Raw genomic sequence first — 19,170 nt, forward strand, 5'->3', positions numbered from 1 at the left:
AATCTATGGCAGTTCTTTCAAAAATAAATCCAGTCAATCCCTCCATCCTCTCACCTGCTCTTTCCCTACATTCTTTTTCTTCAAGTATTCTTCCTATTTCCTTTTGAACACTGATCAGGGAGGGAGTTCATTCTAAATCCTAATCACTCTTTGCCTAAATATGGTTCCTCGTGTCACTTCTAGTTCTTTTCCAATCAACTTAAATTAGGTTAAATTTAGGCCACCTGGTTATCGATCCTTCAGCCATTGGGAACTGGTTCTATTTATTTTATCTAACCCTTCACATTAGAAGAGATGGAGCCATAAAACACCAGGATGGGCTTAGTTAGCTGGAGAACTTGATATGTGATGTCTACACGGCTTGAAAAGAAGTGCAGTCCAGAGAGATGTTTTGTTTTGGGACTTAAACGTAAATTACTTTAAAAGCATTGAGTGAACCCTGAAAGGCTAGATTGTTGTGAAGATGGTGGAGCTTAAGAAGGTTCTCTGGTTTCAATTTGCCTGTTGAGTTGCAGATCTGGATCTTGTGTGGTTTGCAGCTTACAGCGAAGCCCTGGGAGCTGAGAAGGTGGCGGAAGGCCGCGTGTTCTGTACCAGGCAGAGAAGTTCTGGGAGCCACTTCTAGCTCGGTGCAGCCGGGAGAATTTAGTTTGGGGAAATCTAAGGGCAATGACAACCTAACGAAGCTAGTGGTCTGTGAAAGAGATGGATGTGTACCAGTAATTACAGCTTAGTGAATCCTGTGGAACACTCTTTCGGGGAAGAGTTTGAACCATAGATTCCATAGAATTTACTGGGCAGAAGGAGGCCATTCGGCCCATTGATTCTGCACCGACCCTGGGAAAGAGCACCCTATTTAACCCCACACTTCCACTCTATCCCTGTAACCCAGTAACCCCACCTAACCTTTTTTTGTTGGTCACTAAGGCCAATTTAGCATGGCCAGTCCATCTAATTCTAACCTGTACATCGTTGGACTGTGGGAGGAACCCTGAGCACCTGGAGGAAACCCACGCAGACACGAGGAGGATGTGCAGACGCCACACAGACAGTGACCCAGCCGGGAATCGAACCAGGGACCCTGGAGCTGTGAAGCAACTGGTCTACCGTGCTGCCCATTGGGAGGTGAATCGTCATTATTGCAGTTTGAGCCGGAGTGGCTTTTGAGGGAATTCACAGGCTGGATCTTCAAAACGGAAGAGTTGAAATCCCTCACGAGCTTTAATGAGATCCTGTGATTCAGTGGTCACGGATGACTTGATCACATCTGCCATTTAATGTGCAGTGTGGTATGTTCAACCAAAGTTTTCCTGTTAATTCATATTTCATTTTAAATGTTAGAGTATATGATAGATATTGTAGTTTGTTTTACTTTCCTGACTTTAGCGAAGTTAATTTTGTTTAAAACTGTGGAATCTTGAGGCATTGTAACAAAGTTAAGAGAATATTTTTGGTGCAAAAATATTTATTCTACTATCAGTATTTTGGAAAGTTTGAACAATTAACTATGTTTATAATGTGTAGGAAACTGTTTCTTTCCACAGGTGGGTGCAACAGTGAGAGTGATGATGAAGTTATCAGAAGACCCAGTAAAAGAATAAAAGTTAGTGTTCTTGAGTCGCCTGAGGTGAGTGGATCACAGGATAACTGGCAACAAGGTTTGCACTGCTGCCTCACAGTGCCAGGAATCAAATTAAATTCCAACCTTGGATGACTGCGTGGAGTTTGCATTCTCCCCGTGTATCGTGGGTTTCCTCCGAGTGCTCCTGTTTCCTCCCAGAGTCCAAAGATGTGCAGGTTAGGTGGGTTGGCAATGATAATTTGCCCCTTAGTGTCCAATGGTTGAGCCGAGTAACAGGAATAGGGCAGGGGATTGGACCTAGGTGGGGCAGTCTTTCGAAGGATTGGTGCAGATTTGATGGGCCGAATGGCCTCCTTCTGCACTGTATGGATTCTTTGATTCTAAGTTACATTATTTTATAGGTTCATTCAAATGGTATTTTTTTTCATGTCAAAATTTGAGCAGAATGAATGTAGGTTCTATTTTAACTAAGAATATGTAGAAAAGCACTTTGGGTGCCAAAAATCCATAATCAGAGCATCGTGTTGGAATGTCGCACCCTGCCTGATAGTTAAACCAGCAGTAGACCAGAATGTTCTTATCCTGTAGTACCCAGAGAATATGGTGTGGACAAAGCTGCCCTTACCGAGACAAGACTAGCAGGACAAGAACAACTTGAAAAAATAGGAGCAGGATGCACATTGTTTTGGAGGGGCCTACCTTCTACAGAACGTAGAGAGGCTGGTATTGGTTTTGCCATTAGGAGATGGAATACAAAGGAAATGGAAAATCCTTGGTTGGATAACCTTTTCCACCTTCCAAACCCAAGATAATGAACCCTTTAAGCCCTGGTATTGTACTGGTAAATCATAATTTGATACTTAGTAGAAATTATTTTAATATTTGAGACCATGAGCATGTTATCCGTGAAGTGCACTGACAATATTAATAATGTGATGCTGTAAAATTTGATTACTGTCTGGATTATTGATGGAGAATGGAAAGCTGTCTATTTTTCCTCAGTAATTAAAACAATGACAACATTGAAGAAATGCAGGCGACACGGTGGCACAGTGGCTAGCACTGCTGCCTCACAGCACCAGGGACCTGGGTTCGATTCCAGCCTTGGGTGACTGTATGGAGTATGTATGTTCTCCCTTTGTCTGCATGAGTTTCCTCTGGATGCTCCCGTTTCCTCCCACAATCCAAAGATGTGCAAGGTAGGTGGATTGGCCATGCTAAATTAGTGCCTAAAGGTTATGTGGGGTTACTGGGATAGGGCAGGGGAGGGGGGGCCTAGGTGGGGGTACTCTTTCAGAAGGTCAGTGCCGACTCGATGGGCCAGATGGCCTCCCCCTGCACTGGGGATTCTATGAATTGGTGCTGTAACCTTCCAAGGCCGATATAATCCTTCAACACTTTTGGTTTCTAAAACTGAGCATTTTATTCCAGATTCTGTTTGACCAAGCCTCGGTATAACTGAAGCATCCCTGTCCCTTTGGTAAGGGGGAATGACTCATAAAGTCTACCCAAACCAATGGTATTAAACAGATTTGAATGTGGGCATATTTATGTTCATTTATAGCATGTTGAACGACTAAAGCAGAAGTTGGAAATACTGACAGCTGTGGTGCATGGGGATGCAGTGAATTACATTTCATTCTTAAGACTGTTGCTGGGGTGGACTTGATGCAGCTAAAGGGTATTTTCCTCACAGACAGTGGAATGGTGAGCTATAGAAGTAAAGTGTTTGTACTTTCGTTCTGTTGGCCCCTTGAAAGTGACCAAAGGAAATTAAAGGAATACACCAAAAATGAAACGCTGTTTCCACGATGAGGAGAGGCAGTAGTGTAGTGATATTGTCGCTGAACTAGTAATCCGGTAAACAACAGGTAACGTTCTGTGGAGCAGGTTTGAATCCCACCGTAGTAGATGGTGAAATTTGAATTCAATATAAAAAAAAAACCTGGAATCGAGTGGCAAGGTGGCATAGTGGTTAGCACTGCTGCCTCACGGCACCGAGGACCCCGGTTCGATCCTGGACCCAGTTCACTGTCCACATGGAGTTTGCCCATTCGCCCCGTGTCTGCGTGGGTCTCGCCCCCCACAACCCAAAGATGTGCAGGATAGATGGATTGACCAAGCTAAATTGCCCCTTAATTTAAAAAAATTGAAAAGAAAATCTGGAATTAAAAGTCTAATAATGACCACAACACCATTGTCGATTGTGGTTAAAAACCTATCTTGTTCTCTAATTTCTGTTAGGGAAGGACATTTGCCATGTTTACCATGTTTAGCCGACATGTGACTTCAGACTCTCTGAAATGGCCTGGCAAGCCACTCAGTTCCAGAGCAATAAATGCTGGCCTAACCAGTGACACCGACATCTTCTGAATGCATTAAAAATAGTAGTAATTAAGTATTTAATTTTTATGCAAATATCCTGTGTTGCAGGTGACTGGTACCAGTGAGCTTGACTCCCCTGTATTGGCTAATTGGAAATCCAGGAAGATTCTTAATGTAAGTAAATAATTTAATTTTAGTGGATAATAATAATTCTGAAATAATATTTCATATGGTGCTGGGATTTGGACTCATTATTCATTGTTTGCAGGATCTGGAAGTTGAGGGTTTAAAGTTAGCTGCATATGTTTTCCAGTCAATATAATTGGGTATCTTTGCCTAAATATTTTTCAGAAGTGTGTGCAACAATTGTGAGTCCGGTTCCCTTTTCTTAAAGTTTTTCTTCACTTCAAAACCATAGCAACCATTGACTTGAAAGACAAGAAATTAGATGACTGTATTTTCCCTTGTGGAAGTCAATATGGAGTACAGGTTGAATTGATTAGGTTTCTGATTTTTCCGAACTGATTCATATACAAACCAAAGTGGTGAATAAGACCAGACCAGGCCAATTAAATCTCTTTTATTAGTACATTTATTAATCAAAATGAAAAATCATACAACATTGACGCTAAAAAAAGTAAAGTTGCCGTTGTTCCAGATGACCATAGGCTGCTTTCCCCTTTGAGGGGGAGAGCTGACTTGTAGTGGTTTAACCTGAGGGTCATCACACCTCAGGAAAGGGGCAAGGTTGAGAAGGCGGGCCTTCATGAATAACCTCAGCTGTTACAGGAGTTAAGCCCACGTTGCTGGCCTCACTCTCCATACTGAACTAGCTGTCCAGCCAATTGAGCGAAACCAGCCCCCAACATTGACACTGATAAACTTGTAACAGACATGACTGCTCAGGACAACTGCGAAACCATATATTAGCACATTAATCCATTTACAAATGAATCACTGACTATGAGCACTTTCAACACAGTTTACCCAACACCAGAGATGCCTTTGAATTCTTCATCCCTTGTGTCTGAGTGGACGTTCGCCGTCAGCTTGGGGCTGAGGGTGGGAGTGATGTTCCCTTTGTCCTCCATGTTATAGTCTTCCTCTGGCTGAGTCATAGGTTTGCCTGGTCCATTGATAATTCCAGCTTTGATGGAACAGTTTATAATCACCTCTTTAGGCACACTGTTCCATGTATCCTTAATCGAGCAGGTCACATCAGTACAGGTGGCACACTGCATACGTCCCATGTTCTAAAATCCACTTGGATACAAGTCTGGTCTGACTGATCAATGACTAATTGATAGATACACTAAAGCGGTGTATAGGATGAGACTTGGCTGTCCGGTGAGAAAGTCTAATTTTGTACACCAAAAAATTAGGTAAGTAAAATATGTGGCTATATTGGATAAGCGCATTGTTGAGGATTTGTACATCATGAACAGCCTTCAGAAAATAAGATAACTAATACTGTAAGAACTGGTGTTTGCATTTTATCATCAAGTAGTTTGCGTTTTTCTCGCATAATTGTTTGACGGAAGGTCCCACATGAAAGCATTACGCAATACGTTTGTCTCACAGAAAGATAGTTTCTGAAACATAGGAAATGCTTCTGATGGTTTGCAACAGCTTTACATCTATTAGTAACTAGTTCACTATTTCCATTAGTTCACAGCTAGGCTCTTGTATGAACCACTAAAGTGTTAGTTAAACATTTGGTGAAGAAACGGAACTAAACCTTGATCTGTGGATTATTTAATTTCTCAGTTAGCGTTCTCAGACAGTGAGGATGATGATTTTAGAGCAACTTCAACCAAGAATAATAAAGATGCTAAATTGTCTAGAAACACTCATCATTCCCGGAAGAAGGTAGGTTCATTTTTGGATACGTGTTCAGTTGTTGTATGAAGCACTATTTTGAACTCTACAATATGTTGTAGGTCTTGATTTGGTATCAAAATGTAGTATTGATACGCCCCACATAGTTTTAGGATAGAATTATTAGTTAAAGATTTTGTTAAATGAGCTAGGTAAAATTTACTAGTTAGAAAATGATGGCTTCTGATAAGTAGGTAGTGGCAGAAGCTCTAAGCCAGAAGCTCCGGGTTTGAGTGCTAACCCAGTACTTGATGGCCAAGGAAGATGCGTTGATAACGTGGCGAAATGGGTTGAGTGTCAACCTAAAAATCCTTCCAAGACTCCAAAGCGGTAAGAGTGGGAGAGCATCCTGGCCAGTCACGTTTGATGTGGAGTGGCGCCCCTTAAGCTATAAGCCTCTGGCGACAGACTAGTGACCTGTTCCAGGAATTACTAGTTAGAGAAACAGATGAAAGTGTGCCTTAGTTCACCACTAAGTGTGGGAAGAGAATTGGAATTGGATTGGTCCATAGGACAAATATATGTGCCCCACATAGTTTTAACACAGTTATTAGTTAAGGATTTTGTTAAATGAGTTAGGTAAAATTTAGATGGTTAAAGAATAATGGTTTCTGATAAGGAAGCTTTGTGACGCAGTGGGTAGCTGCTCTGCCTTAAAGCCAAAAGCTCCGGGTTCATGTCCCACTCCAGAACTTGATGCCCAAGGATGTTCATAATCTGGCCAAACAAGTGGAATATCAACTTTCAAATCCTTCCAATATCCGCCAATGGCAGGTGGTGAGAGTGGGAGAGATTTCTGGTTAGCCATGTGATGGAAGACATTGGAACCTCTACCATCACTATCCAAAGCTCCAGACTACAATATGCATGTAAATGTGGATGTTGTCAAGGCAACTCTGACTCCTGGGGGGCTGGTGGTTCAGTTGGCTAGATGGCATGTGTGGATCAGATTGCTGCCAAAAGCACGGGGTCCTTTTGGGTTAGATGGGACCTGACTTTGGGCAGAGAACTTGGGAAGAAGAAGAATGCTTTTTGAACTTAGCCACCTCTGAATTTTATTCGCTCAATGTTGTTTTTTAGAAGACTGGTTGCCATGGAAGCATAACCTTGGGCAAAAGTCACAGCAGTTTTGTTCGTGTTACTTTGAAGTGTTAAAGATTTTGTTAAATGAGTTAGGTAATGAATTATCTGATTTGTCTGACATGGAATAATCACGAGATTTATGTTTAAGAGAATGGGCTTCTTTATTCTCAGAGGCTTTCCCCCCCTCCAGCTACACCATACTTCAAAGCAGAACTTTTGATTATCGTCTATATTGTAAGCTGTGAGAAAATACCTTCCCTTTGCTGAGTTTTCTACTCTACACCCAAACAAAGTAAAGCCTTGTATTAATCTCATTTAAAATTGATGTATTTATTAGGAACAAGGTTGAAAGAGAAGCCAGGGTGAAAATTGGAGCTGTTTTTTCAATTCTAATCTGATTGCAGCCAGTCCAGTTACCATGTTTAATTGATGAGATTTTGAAAATTGATTCTTCGTCAAGTGTTTTTTATTTTGGCATTGCAATGTTTAATAATAGAATTTGTTGAGCAAATGTAAAGTTGGGCGGCCGCTGTAACAACCTTAGCCTTACTGTGACTGGTGTAAAACCGAGCGGCTGGAATTATGACATTATTATTATGGGTGACACAAGATGGGATCTGAAAACATTTGTGGCAGGGAAGGAATGCCAGTATTTTTATCTGGAATCCAAGTGATTTCCACAGTGCACCTATTACGACATCTTGGACGTGATTCTCCGACCCCCACGCCGGGTGGGAGAATCGCGGGAGTGCCGGGCGATTCCCGCCATGCCGCCCGGGCACCCGCACGCGATTTCCTCCCCCCCCCCCCCCCCCCCCCCAAAACGGCGTGCCGAGTTTTACAACAGGCCGCTTGGAGAATCGCCGCTCGCCGTTTCTAATGGTCGAGCACCGATTCTCTGGCCCGGATGAGCCAAGCGGCCTGCCCAATCTGACCGGTTCACGCCAGCGCCAACCACGCCTGGTCGCTGCCGGCGTGAACAGCGCGCGAACGCTGCGTGTGCGGCCTGTGGGGGGGGGGGGGGGGGGGGGGGGAGGATCGAGCACCAGGGAGGTGCTCAGTGGGGGTCTGGCCCGCGATCGGTGCCCACTGATCGGCGGGCCGGCGTCTCTAAAGGACGCACTCTTTTCCCTCCGCCGCCCCGCAAGATCACTCCTCCATGTCTTGCGGGGCGCCCGTGGGGAGGACGGCAACCGCGCATGCGCGGATGACGTCATTTAAGCGCCGCCGGCCACGTCATTTACGCGCCGCCACATTGACGCGGCGCCAAGGCCTGGAAGCGGAATTGACACGGCGCCGCTCCTAGCCCCCTGGGGGTGGGAGAATAGGGGGCGAGGAGCGGCCTCTGCCGCCGGAGTGAAACACTCTTTCACGCCGGCGTTGGCCGTTGCGGAGAATTTCGCCCTTTGTCTCCCGTTGGGAGAATTGCGCCCCTTGTATTTGTATAGTACCATTACTGTAACAGAGCAACTGAAGGCACTTAATTTCATTCCAGTGCTTTCTGTGGTTTCTTCCTGACTTGGAGACTCAACATGTGGAGAATTGTGTTCATGAACTTGTGGCAAAGTGTTCCACTGTGCCACCCATTCCAGTTTCATTGTTTGTGCAGATTCATAACAACAGGAAAATGGCAATACTATGTCACTTTCCACATGCTCAAAATGTCCCAAAGAGCTTGAGCTGTGAATTGCTTTTTAAGTGTAGGCAATGGCCAATCTGAGCAAGGTAAAATGCCAGAGAGAGCAAAAAGTATCGATGTCCAGTTAAATTGTCTTTCAACTGTTGGCCAAGACACCATGAAAATATTCCTACACTTTGAATAATGTCATGGGATCTTTTACATCCTCCTGATTAAGCAGGTAGAGCCTCGTTTGAACACCTCATCCCAAAGAAGAAGCCTCTGTCAATGCAACATGCCCTCAGTACTGTATTGAGATGTCAGCTAGAATGTGTTCTCAAACCTTTAAAGTAAACAGATCATATCATGTCCTTTTATTGGATATTTAATATACATTGGAACAATTTCACCATGTACAATTTACATACTTATCTATGCCTCAAATTATTAAACCCTTATATGGGTATTCTTATAAGGGGCACCATTCTGCGATCATAACTTTTCTGTTAGAAGACTTGTATCTGGAAGTTTGAGATAGGAAAGGGCTGCTTCTTGAAACTATTTATTAATTGGCAGCTGTCTTGTCTTTTCTGTTAGCATGTTGCTCGACAGTTTCTTGATGAAGAGGCTGAACTTTCCTCGGCTGGAGCAGAAAATGTGTCCTCTGATGAAGATGATTCTGACAATGTCAATGACGACTCTTTCCAGGGTTTCATCAACGATGCATCCCAACTTTCACAAGTTATAAGTGGTAATTTTCTGCAATAATTTAAGATCTGAAATGAAGGCCTCATTAGTCAATGTTTACAGTATTGGTTGGAACTTTTTCTTTTCAAAAGTAAATGAGAAAATTGAAATACTGATGGCTCAGTGACTTTATCCAGCGGATAGCCGGGCCAAACACACCAGAAAGGTTTGAGTTAGCTGATCTCAGCCAGCATGCTGGTAGGAGTCCAACAGTTACTATAGCTAATGTGGACATGATCAGAGTTAGCTCTGGATTAGAATGGATTTGTTTATTGTCAAGTGCACTGAGGTATAGTGAAAAGTATCGTTCTGCGTACAGTTCAGACAGATCATTCCATACATGAAAAGAAGCTACATAATAGGGCAAACATAAAATGCACAATGTAAATACATAGACACAGGCATCGAATGAAGTACTACTCAGTAGAGAAGATGTTTGAAGAGATCAGATCAGTCCATGAGAGGGTCGTTTAGGAGTCTAGTAACAGCAGGGAAGTAGCTGTTTTTGAATCTGTTAGTGTGTGTTCTCAGACCTTTGTATCTCCTGCCCAATGGAAGAAGTTGGAAGAGTGAGTAAGCCGGATGGGAGGGGTCTTTGATTATGCAGCCTGCTTTCCCAAGGCAGTGGGAGGTGTAGACAGAGTCAATGGATGGGAGGCGGGTTCACATGATGGGCTGGGCTGTGTTCATGACTCTCTTTCTTACGGTCTTGGGCCGAGCAGTTGCCATACCAGGTAGTGATGCAGCCAGATAGGATGCTTTCTATGGTGCACCTGTAAAAGGTGATCAGAGTCAATGTGGACGTGCCTAATTTCCTTAGTTTCCTGAGAAAGTATGGGTGCTGTTGTGCTTTCTTGGTCGTAGTGTCGACGTGGGCGGACCAGGACAGGTTGTTGATGATTTACACACCGAAGAATTTGAAGCTGTCAACCATCTCCATCTCGGCCCCTTTGATGCAGACAAGGGCGTGAATGATACTGAAGTAATGATCAGCTCTTTAGTTTCGCTGACATTGAGGGAGTGATTGTTGTTGCACCATGTCACTAGGTTCTCTATCTCCCTCCTGTATTCTGACTTAACCATTGTTTAGCTTGTTGAATGTTTGACATGAATAATAGGCACTCATTGCAAATTACTGGAATGTGCCAAGCAGCTGTGGAGCCACATCATGGAAAATAGTGAATGCATTCAACAGCACCAGGAACAAAGAAAATTGGCATAAAAATAAATAAATTTGAAGTAAATATCACCGTTTAAATTTAGCCTTTATTTTGATTTATTGTGGTTTATTGTTAGAAAACAGAATGAATACCCAGTAAATTAAAGTTTTGCATTGAAAATTTGAGCTATTAACAAGAATAGGGAATTTTTTTCTTTGCTGAATGTTTGAAGTAAACACTTGGTAAAAGCATCTAATACTGCTTAGATTCTATCTTTTTACTTATGTAAATATTTGAATTTGATAAGAGGGGGTCAAAATTATGACAGGGTTTGACAGAATAAATGGGGAATAATTGTTTCCACTGGTAATATCATTAAATTTTTCTGTGGCAGGATGATTTGTATGACACACATTTGGGCGATTGGCAGAAAATCCAGTGTGGGGGGGGGGGGGGGGGGGGGGGGGGCGCGGCCTCCGGGTGCTCTTATTCTTCCCACAGTCCAAAGATGTGCAGGTTATGTGAATTGGCCATGCTAAATTGCCCCTTAGAGTCCAAAGATATGTAGGTCAGATGGGGTTACGGAATCGAGTGGGGTTGTGGGCCTACGAAGGCCTTTCTTTCAGAGTGTCGCGTAGACTCGATGGGCCGAATGGCCACCTTCTGCACTATAGGGAATTTATGACTTCTATAATCTGGAATGTAGTACCTAAAGATGGTGGATGCAGTTTTAACAACTTTTCAAAAAGAATTAAATATAAACTTGAAGAAGAAATCTGGAGCGTTTTGGAAGATGAACTAGGGAGGAATACGACATAGGTAGGACTTTCAAAGAGCTGGGTACATGTATGATGGACCAAATTGCCTCCTTTATGATTCTGTTTTATACTTTTTTAAGATTGGGAATTGAAAGACATTGAATTATTTTGGTATTTGAGACCATATGCATGTTATCTGTGAAGTGCCACTGACAGCATTAATGATGTGCTGCTGTAAAGTTTGATTACTGTCTGGATTATTAATGGAGAATAGGAAGCTGTCTATTTTTCCTAGGTAATTAAAACATTGACAACATTGAGGGAATGCAGGTGGACAGTGGTTTGCACTGCTGCCTCTCAGCGCCAGTGACAATTCAGGCCTTGGTAACTGTGTGGAGTTTGCACTTTCTCCCCGTGCCTGCGGGGGTTTCCTCTGGGTGCTCTGGTTTACTCCCACAGTCCAAAGATGTGCAGGTTAGGTGGATTGGCCATGCTAAAAGTTTCCCTTGGTGTCCAGGGATGTGCAGGTTAGGTGGGGTTATGGGGACAGGGCGAGGGAATGGGCCTAGATTGGGTACTTTTTCAGAGTGTCAGTGTAGTCTCGATGGGCTAAATGGCCATCTTCTTAAAAAAAACATTGAAAGAATGCCTCAATTTGAAATGTTATTTCTAGAGTGGCATGGTGGCGCAGTGGTTAGCACTGCTGCCTCACGGCGCTGAGGATCTGGGTTTTAATCCTCGCCCCGGATCACTGTCCGTGTAGAGTTTGCATATTCTCCCTGTGTCTGCGTGGGTCTTATCCCCACAATCCAAAAGACGTGCCTGGTAGGTAAATGGCCATGCTAAATTCCCCCTTAATTGAAAAAAAATTGGGCACTCCAAATTTATAACAAAAAAATAAAATGTTATTGCGAGAATACGATTTTGTCAATGGTCTATTTATTTTTGGAGAATACTATTTACGTTTAAAATCTATTGTAACATTTCTCCCACTTCATATTCAGCTTTGCATCTGTTGTATCCTTACCTGCAACCTAAGTGAATCTGGTCTGACGTGTACTGACCATTCTGATTCCTGTTACGTGGTCTCCATGCATAGGCAAAACCAGCTACTGTTCAAATTAGTACTAGGTTACACCATCGGGTTCAGTTGGGAAGAAGTGATGTTCAATTGTGCTTATGTTAATTTGCATCCGTGCTTTGATATTCATGGCATTTGTATTTTCTTATCTATACAGCTTTTAAAATATTAGAATTATTTTGCATGTCAGTGCTTACCTGAAGGTCATTACCGCCTTGATATCACAAAACCTAAGGAATGTTTGTAATTTCCCCCCAGATGGTGATATGCAACAAATTTACCTGAAGTCTGTCCGTAGTCCTCATATTTACAATAAAAGAAAAATGGTCCATAGCAAAAATGAAATGACCATCTTTTCACAGGTAAGATCCATCTGTTTAGATTTTGTTGGAAGCTCAGTGCATGGAATATTAATGATGGGAAGAAAATTGCATCCTACCTCTGTTGTGGCAGGGCACTTGTTCAATGCACTCTTCTAGGGAGAGAGAAGTTCAACACTCGGCTAAGAAGCTATCTTGATGAGGTATGAGAATTTTTGTGTAGGGGAGGAGGTCCTGAACAAGAAGTTGGATCCCTGTTCGAAAGGTGCCAGAGTTGAGGTTGAATAGTGGGGCAATAGCAAGTCATCTTGAGTGCTCTCCAATAGGCTCTGTTCTGTAGAAGGAGACTAATTGATTTGAGATTTCCCAAGGTACTTTGCATCAGGCTTCATGGTGGAAGACACCAGTGGCATACCAGAACTTCAAGAGAGTTAGGGGGCAGAGGTGAGTGTAACGGCCATCACTAAGAAGAGGGTTTTGGGGAAGCTGAAAGGTCTGAAGGTGGATAAATCACCCAGACCGGATGGATTACACCCCAGGGTTCTAAAAGAGATAACTGAGGAGATTGTGGAGGCATTGGACGTGATCTTTCAGGAATCACTGGAGTCAGGGAGGGTCCCAGATGACTGGAAAATGGCTGATGTAACACCCTTGTTTAAGAAGGGAGGAAGGCAGACAATGGGAAATTATAGGCCAGTTAGCCTGGCTTTGGTCGTTGGTAAGATTTTGGAGTCAATTATTAAGGATGAGTATTTGGAAGTGCATGGTAAATTAGGGTTTTGTTAGCATGGCTTCGTCAAGGAAAAGTCATGCCTGACAATTCTCTGAGAAATCTTTGAGGAGCTAACGAAGAAGTTGGATAAAGGAGAGCCAGTGGACGTGATCTATTTGGATTTCCAGAACGCCTTTTACAAGGTGCCGTACAGGAGGCAGTTAAATAAGAGAAGAGCCCATGGCATTGGGGGCAAGGTACTGGCATGGATAGAGGATTGGCTGATTGGCAGAGTGGGGATAAAAATATCTTTTTCAGGATGGCAGATAGTGACTAGTGGTGTTCTGCAGTGATCAGTGTTGGGACCATAACTATTCACGATATACATTAATGATCTGGAAAAAAGGAACTGGGGCATTGTTGCCAAGTTTGCAGATGATACAAAGATATGTAGAGGGACAGGTTGTATTGAAGAAGCAGAGAGGCTGCAGAAGGACTTGGACAGGCTAGGAGAGTGGGCAAAGAAGTGGCAGATGGAATACAATCTGGAAAAATGTGAGATTATGCACTTGGTAGGAGAATAGAAGCATAGACAGACTATTTTCCAGATGGGGAAAGGCTTCGGAAATCTGAAGCACAAAGGGATTTAGGAGTCCAAGTTCAGGATTCTCTTAAGGTTAACATGCAGGTTCAGTTGGCAGTAAGGAAGGCAAATGCAATGTTAGCATTCATTTTGAGAGGGCTAGAATACAAGAGCAGGGATGTACTGTTGAGGCTGTATCAGGCTCATGTCAGACCTCATTTGGAATATAGTGAACAGTTTTGGTCCCTGTATCTAATGAAGCATGTGTTGGCCTTGGAGATGATCCAGAGGATGTTCACAACAGTGATCTCTGGAATGAAGAGCTTGTCAAAAGAGGAATGGTTGAGGACTCTGGATCTGTATTTGATGGAGTTTAGATGGATGAGGGGGGGGTGACATTGGAACTTGAATGCTGAGAAGCCTAGTTAGAGTGGACGTGGAAAAGATGTTTCCACTGGCAGGAGAGACTAAAATCCGAGGGCACGGTCTCAGACTGAAGGGGCGATCCTTTAAAACAGATAGGAGGAATTTCTTTAGCCAGACAGTGGTGAATCTGTGGAACTCAAGCTGCAGAAGGCTACGGTGCCCAAGTCACCAAGTGTTTTTAAGACTGAGATAGATTTTTGATTAACAAGGAGATCATGGATTACCGGAAGAAGGCAGGAGAATGAGGTGAGAAACATATCAACCGTGATTGAATGGTGGAGCAGACTCGATGGGCTGAATGGCTAATTCTACTCCTATATCTTGTGGTTTAAGACAGGCAAAATTATCTGTCGTGCTCTGAGACAGTCGCACACTCGGGTCAAGATACAAGGGAAAATTGCTTGGTTTATAGGTAGAATTTTGTGCAAACAGGATGTGGAAAATCAAGTAGTCTTTTGTCTTCTGAGTGTGAGGGCAAGGTTCTGACAAGGATCTGGATATTAGAGAGAGCAGATGATACGCAAGTTTTTTTTTATCCATGCAAGAGAAAATCATTTCAAAAAATTATTTGACGGATGCTGGCTATGCAAGCATTTATTGCTTATCATTAACCGCCCTTGAAAAGGTGAGTTGCCATCTTGAACTGCTGCAGTGCATATGTTGTCGGAACATCCACAGAGCTGTGCCGAAAGAAGTTCTGGCAATAGTGAAGAAATGGCGATACATTACCAAGTCAAGATGGGTTTTGAGGGGAACCTATATAGGTGGTGTTGTTTTCATGCATCTGCTTCAGAGCATCCTGCAGATGGTAATACTGCTGCCATTGTGCATCAGTGGTGCAGCGAGCAAATATTTAAGGTGGTGGATGGGATGCCAGTCACGCAGGCTGCTTTGACCTGGATGGTGTCAAGCTTTGTGAATGCTTTGGAGCTGCAATCATCCAGGCAAATGGAGAGTATTCCCTCACACTCCTGAGTTGAACCTTGAAGTTGGTTGACAAGCTTTTGGGAGTCAAGAGGGGAGCTACTTGCCACAGAAACCCCAGCCTGTGACCTGCTCTTGTAGCCACAGTATTTATGTGGTTGGTCCAGTTCAGTTTCTGGTCAATGGTAATGCCCAGGATGTTGATAGTGAAATGAAATGAAAAAATGAAAATGAAAATCGTTTATTGTCACGAGTAGGCTTCAAATGAAGTTACTGTGTAAAGTCCCTAGTCGCCACATTCCGCCGCCTGTCCGGGGAGGCTGGTACGGGAAATTCAGTGATGGTAATCTCATTGCATGTCATGGGGAAGGGTTGGAATCTCTCTGTTGAGAGATGGTTATTGCCTGGAACTTTGCGCCTGGGTGTCGAGGGCTGTCACTCTCATCTCACATCTTGAGTTCAACACATTACCCATGTTTGGACCAAGACTGTAATGAAGTCAGGAGCTTAATGGCCCTTGCAGAACCCAAACCAAGCATCTGTGAGCGGCTTATCACTGAGTAAGTGCTGCTTGAATGCACTGTCAGTGACATGGATAGTAGATTAGAGATACTTCATGCTAAATTTCGGGTATTAGGAAGGAATCTTAATGGAACGACCTCTAATTTCTGTAATACAATCCATGCCACATATTACTGAAGGGAAACAGGGTAATTGGGCAGACCAGTGTCTGGCCAAAGCTTTAGTACAAGAATCAGGATTTTGGTTCCTCAATGTTTTGAGAAATGTAGCCAAACAGACTCCACCAAAACAAAGATTGGAACGGTGTTGATAGATAGGATGGATGAAATGGCCGGGTGTGTTTAAACTAGATACTGCTTAGGAGTGAGAAGTATTGATTGGATCAAACAATAAGGTTTTCTAATGCAAATATATCAATGTTTTATTTCTCTGGTGGTTATTGGTAATGTTCTTTATTGATAGATTCCCGAACAGGATGAGACCTATATGGAAGACAGCTTTTGTGTTCGGGAGGAAGGTGAAGAAACAGATGACCAATCTGAATTGAATGATGACGAGATTGTTAATTTTGATCTTTTTAATGATACACCCATCGGCAAAAACAAGAAGTGTGCAACTCTGAACAGAACAAGAGCAATAATTGCAGAAACAGAGGATGCTAAAGACACCTTGACCAAAAGGAAGAAAGGCAGCCGGATCATTTTGTTGAATGATTCCAGTGAAGATGAACACGATGTGAATCAATCGCCAATAAAGCCTTTAGTACAAACATGCAAGCATCAAAAGACTGCAGAACAGCAAAGTACAATTCTATGTTCTCCAAACTCAACCTGCGGAGGTGACTCTTTTACGAAACCTCTGTCAAAATTGACTGTGCAACAACCAACATGTGTTGAAAAGGGTAAACCTTCACTGGACGGAAGCTTGGCCATGCGGTTGAATCTCCAAGCTTCGGTGTCTGAAACAATTGACTTTCAAATGGAGCAAAAGCATTCCAGACGGTTCACCTCAACTATTGCACACAGCTCAATGCAAGACAAGGTACCGAGTGAACCCCAAAGGGGAAAACTTCACTCTATCAACTCTGTAAGTATTCATTGATTAAGTGTATTGTATTTTAGTGTATGTATGGAGACAATAATTCTCTGTAATACTACTCAGCAAATATCGCAACTAGTTTAAAACATGTTGCATAGATGCAGGACCTAATAATTTATCTGTATTTCTGGTGTCCAAAAAGAAAATAGCCAAACATTAAAAGGGTTTAAGAATCTGATTCTGTGATGTGTTCCAGGCTTTAATACCATATGGGGTTGAGATGACAATTGATTTTAAACCTTTTGTGCTTTCTTGCATTTTGGCACCTTGTACTTTTCAATGTTGTCTAGTTTATGTTATATGTCAAAATTGAATTAGAGGGGATTGTTCAGTTTGTGATCAAAAGCTACTGTGATATTTCAGTTCTACAAAAGAATCTACCTGAGGTACAATCCAGGATTACTAAAGAACTATCTAAGACCTCATCTTAGTGGAGACTGGAGTCAAACAAGTCATTGCGTCGACCCTCTTCTCCATCTTCCTCACTGAATACTGCACCTCATCTATAGCAAATTATCCCCAGGCGTGGGGGTAATCTTCAGATTAGAGAGGAAACTGTTCAACCTACTCATTTTCAATCCAAAACTGAAGTCACTCCAACTTCAGTCATAATAATAATCTTTATTAGTGTCACAAGTAGTCTTACATTAACACTACAATGAAGTTATTGTGAAAATCCCCTAGTTGCCACACTCCGGTGCCTGTTCGAGTTCACAGAGGGAGAATTCAGATAGTCCAATTCACCTAACAGGCACGTCTTTCGGGACTTGGGAAACCAGAGCACCCGGAGGAAACCCACGCAGACACCGGGAGAGCGTGCAGACTCCGCACAGACAGTGACCTAAGCCGGGAATCAAACCTTGGGACCCTGGCGCTGTGAAGCAACAGTGCTGACCACTGTGATACCGTGCCGCCGAGCTTCAGTATACCAGTGATGCTTGTTTACGCTCATTCAGATAGTGAGCTCCAGGTTAATGTTGACTCCTTCTCTGAAGCATATGAGAAAATAGACTTTTCACTGGCTGGCTGAGGAAGAGTATTTGAGGACCAGGATCTCAAACCTGAAAGGTCAGAGTTTGGCGGGCAGCAGTGATCCCTGTTCTCTTGTACACTTTGAAGACTTGGGCATCCTGCAGCAGGCACCTCAAAGCACTAGATAAGTACCACCAGCGGTGCCTTTGCTAGGTTCTCCAAATCCGATGGCCAACAAGGTGGTCCAATAGCTGCATCCTCTCCCAAGCCAACGTGTTCGGCATCAAGGTGCTTGTTATCCAAATCCAGCTCTGCTGGGCAGTTCCCTGACACAATACTTCTGAAGCAGTTTGGTCGCAACAGGAGATTCCAGGAGGACAGCAGAAATGTTTTGGGCATGTCCTCAAAGCATCCCTGCAAACATCAAACAGCTTCGCGAGAGATTTATCAGCGAAGCCTCTAAACACATTGACTTTTTCAGAGCATGCAGATATGTCAGGGATACAAACAACGTGAACTGCCCAGCAAAGTTAAGGTGTTAGAGAGTGTGCACAAACCCCCACAAATAACTCATCTTCCTGTACCTTCAAGCATCGCCTACCCCCTGCATGAGGCAGAATCTATAGGTCACACATTGGATTTATCAACCATCTTAGCCCATGAAACCGGAGTGGAAGCAAATCATCTTTGATCCCGAGGGACTTGCTAAAGAGAATACAAAAGAACTATTACCATTTTAAAAAATCTAATCATTTGGTCAGCCATTGTTCATAGAATCAACAGTGCAGAAGGAGGCCATTCGGCCCATCGAGTCTCATGTCTTCAAATTGCTTGAGTAAAGAAACTAAATATTATGACATATATATTTGCTGTAGCAAAAGGTCTAATTTCCGAGCTATAAAACATTCAACTTTACCGCATGTGAAACTGATTGCCATTAAGTAAATGTTATCACATTGGAATTGTGCTAAATCAGTGGCATGTAAGGATGTTGTTCAGTATTCACTGTATGCACATGCTGTTTACCAATATTCAGGCTTTTGTGATAAGAGGTTATTTTTTGTCGAGGAAATGGACTTTACTTTGTTCTCATTTCATACAAGGCTAATTGGAATTGGGTTTCCAAACACAAATAAGACTAACCCAATTCTGAGTCGAATACTTTACTTGGATTATATTTGTGAATACCCTGGAGTTGGATTAAAGTTTTAAACCCTGTGCAGCAGCCTCTTTGTGGATTTACTTACCAAACATAGATTTGTTTCAAAAGTTGGGATCTGCAAGTGATTTACTGCAATATACCTGGAGGATAAATGAGAGACAACTATAGATGTGCTTTTAGATTTTAAATGGCTCAGTTACTTTTAAATGTGCTGGAAAC

General features: G+C 42.8%; 1 protein-coding gene across 3 annotated transcripts in view; it reads left to right on the forward strand.

Annotated features, from left to right (window-relative positions):
* Positions 1-19,170, forward strand: part of fancm (FA complementation group M) — a 174,282-nt gene that overhangs the window by 148,366 nt on the left and 6,746 nt on the right. For all 3 annotated transcript variants that reach the window (XM_038776320.1, XM_038776322.1, XM_038776321.1), the window contains 6 exons: positions 1,545-1,627; positions 4,016-4,081; positions 5,675-5,776; positions 9,084-9,237; positions 12,491-12,594; positions 16,182-16,805. In XM_038776320.1, the coding sequence (XP_038632248.1) occupies positions 1,545-1,627; positions 4,016-4,081; positions 5,675-5,776; positions 9,084-9,237; positions 12,491-12,594; positions 16,182-16,805 (1,133 nt within the window). The remainder of the gene's footprint in view (positions 1-1,544; positions 1,628-4,015; positions 4,082-5,674; positions 5,777-9,083; positions 9,238-12,490; positions 12,595-16,181; positions 16,806-19,170) is intronic.

This window comes from Scyliorhinus canicula, chromosome 2 (genome assembly GCF_902713615.1).
Source record: "Scyliorhinus canicula chromosome 2, sScyCan1.1, whole genome shotgun sequence".
Classification (NCBI taxonomy): domain Eukaryota; kingdom Metazoa; phylum Chordata; class Chondrichthyes; order Carcharhiniformes; family Scyliorhinidae; genus Scyliorhinus; species Scyliorhinus canicula.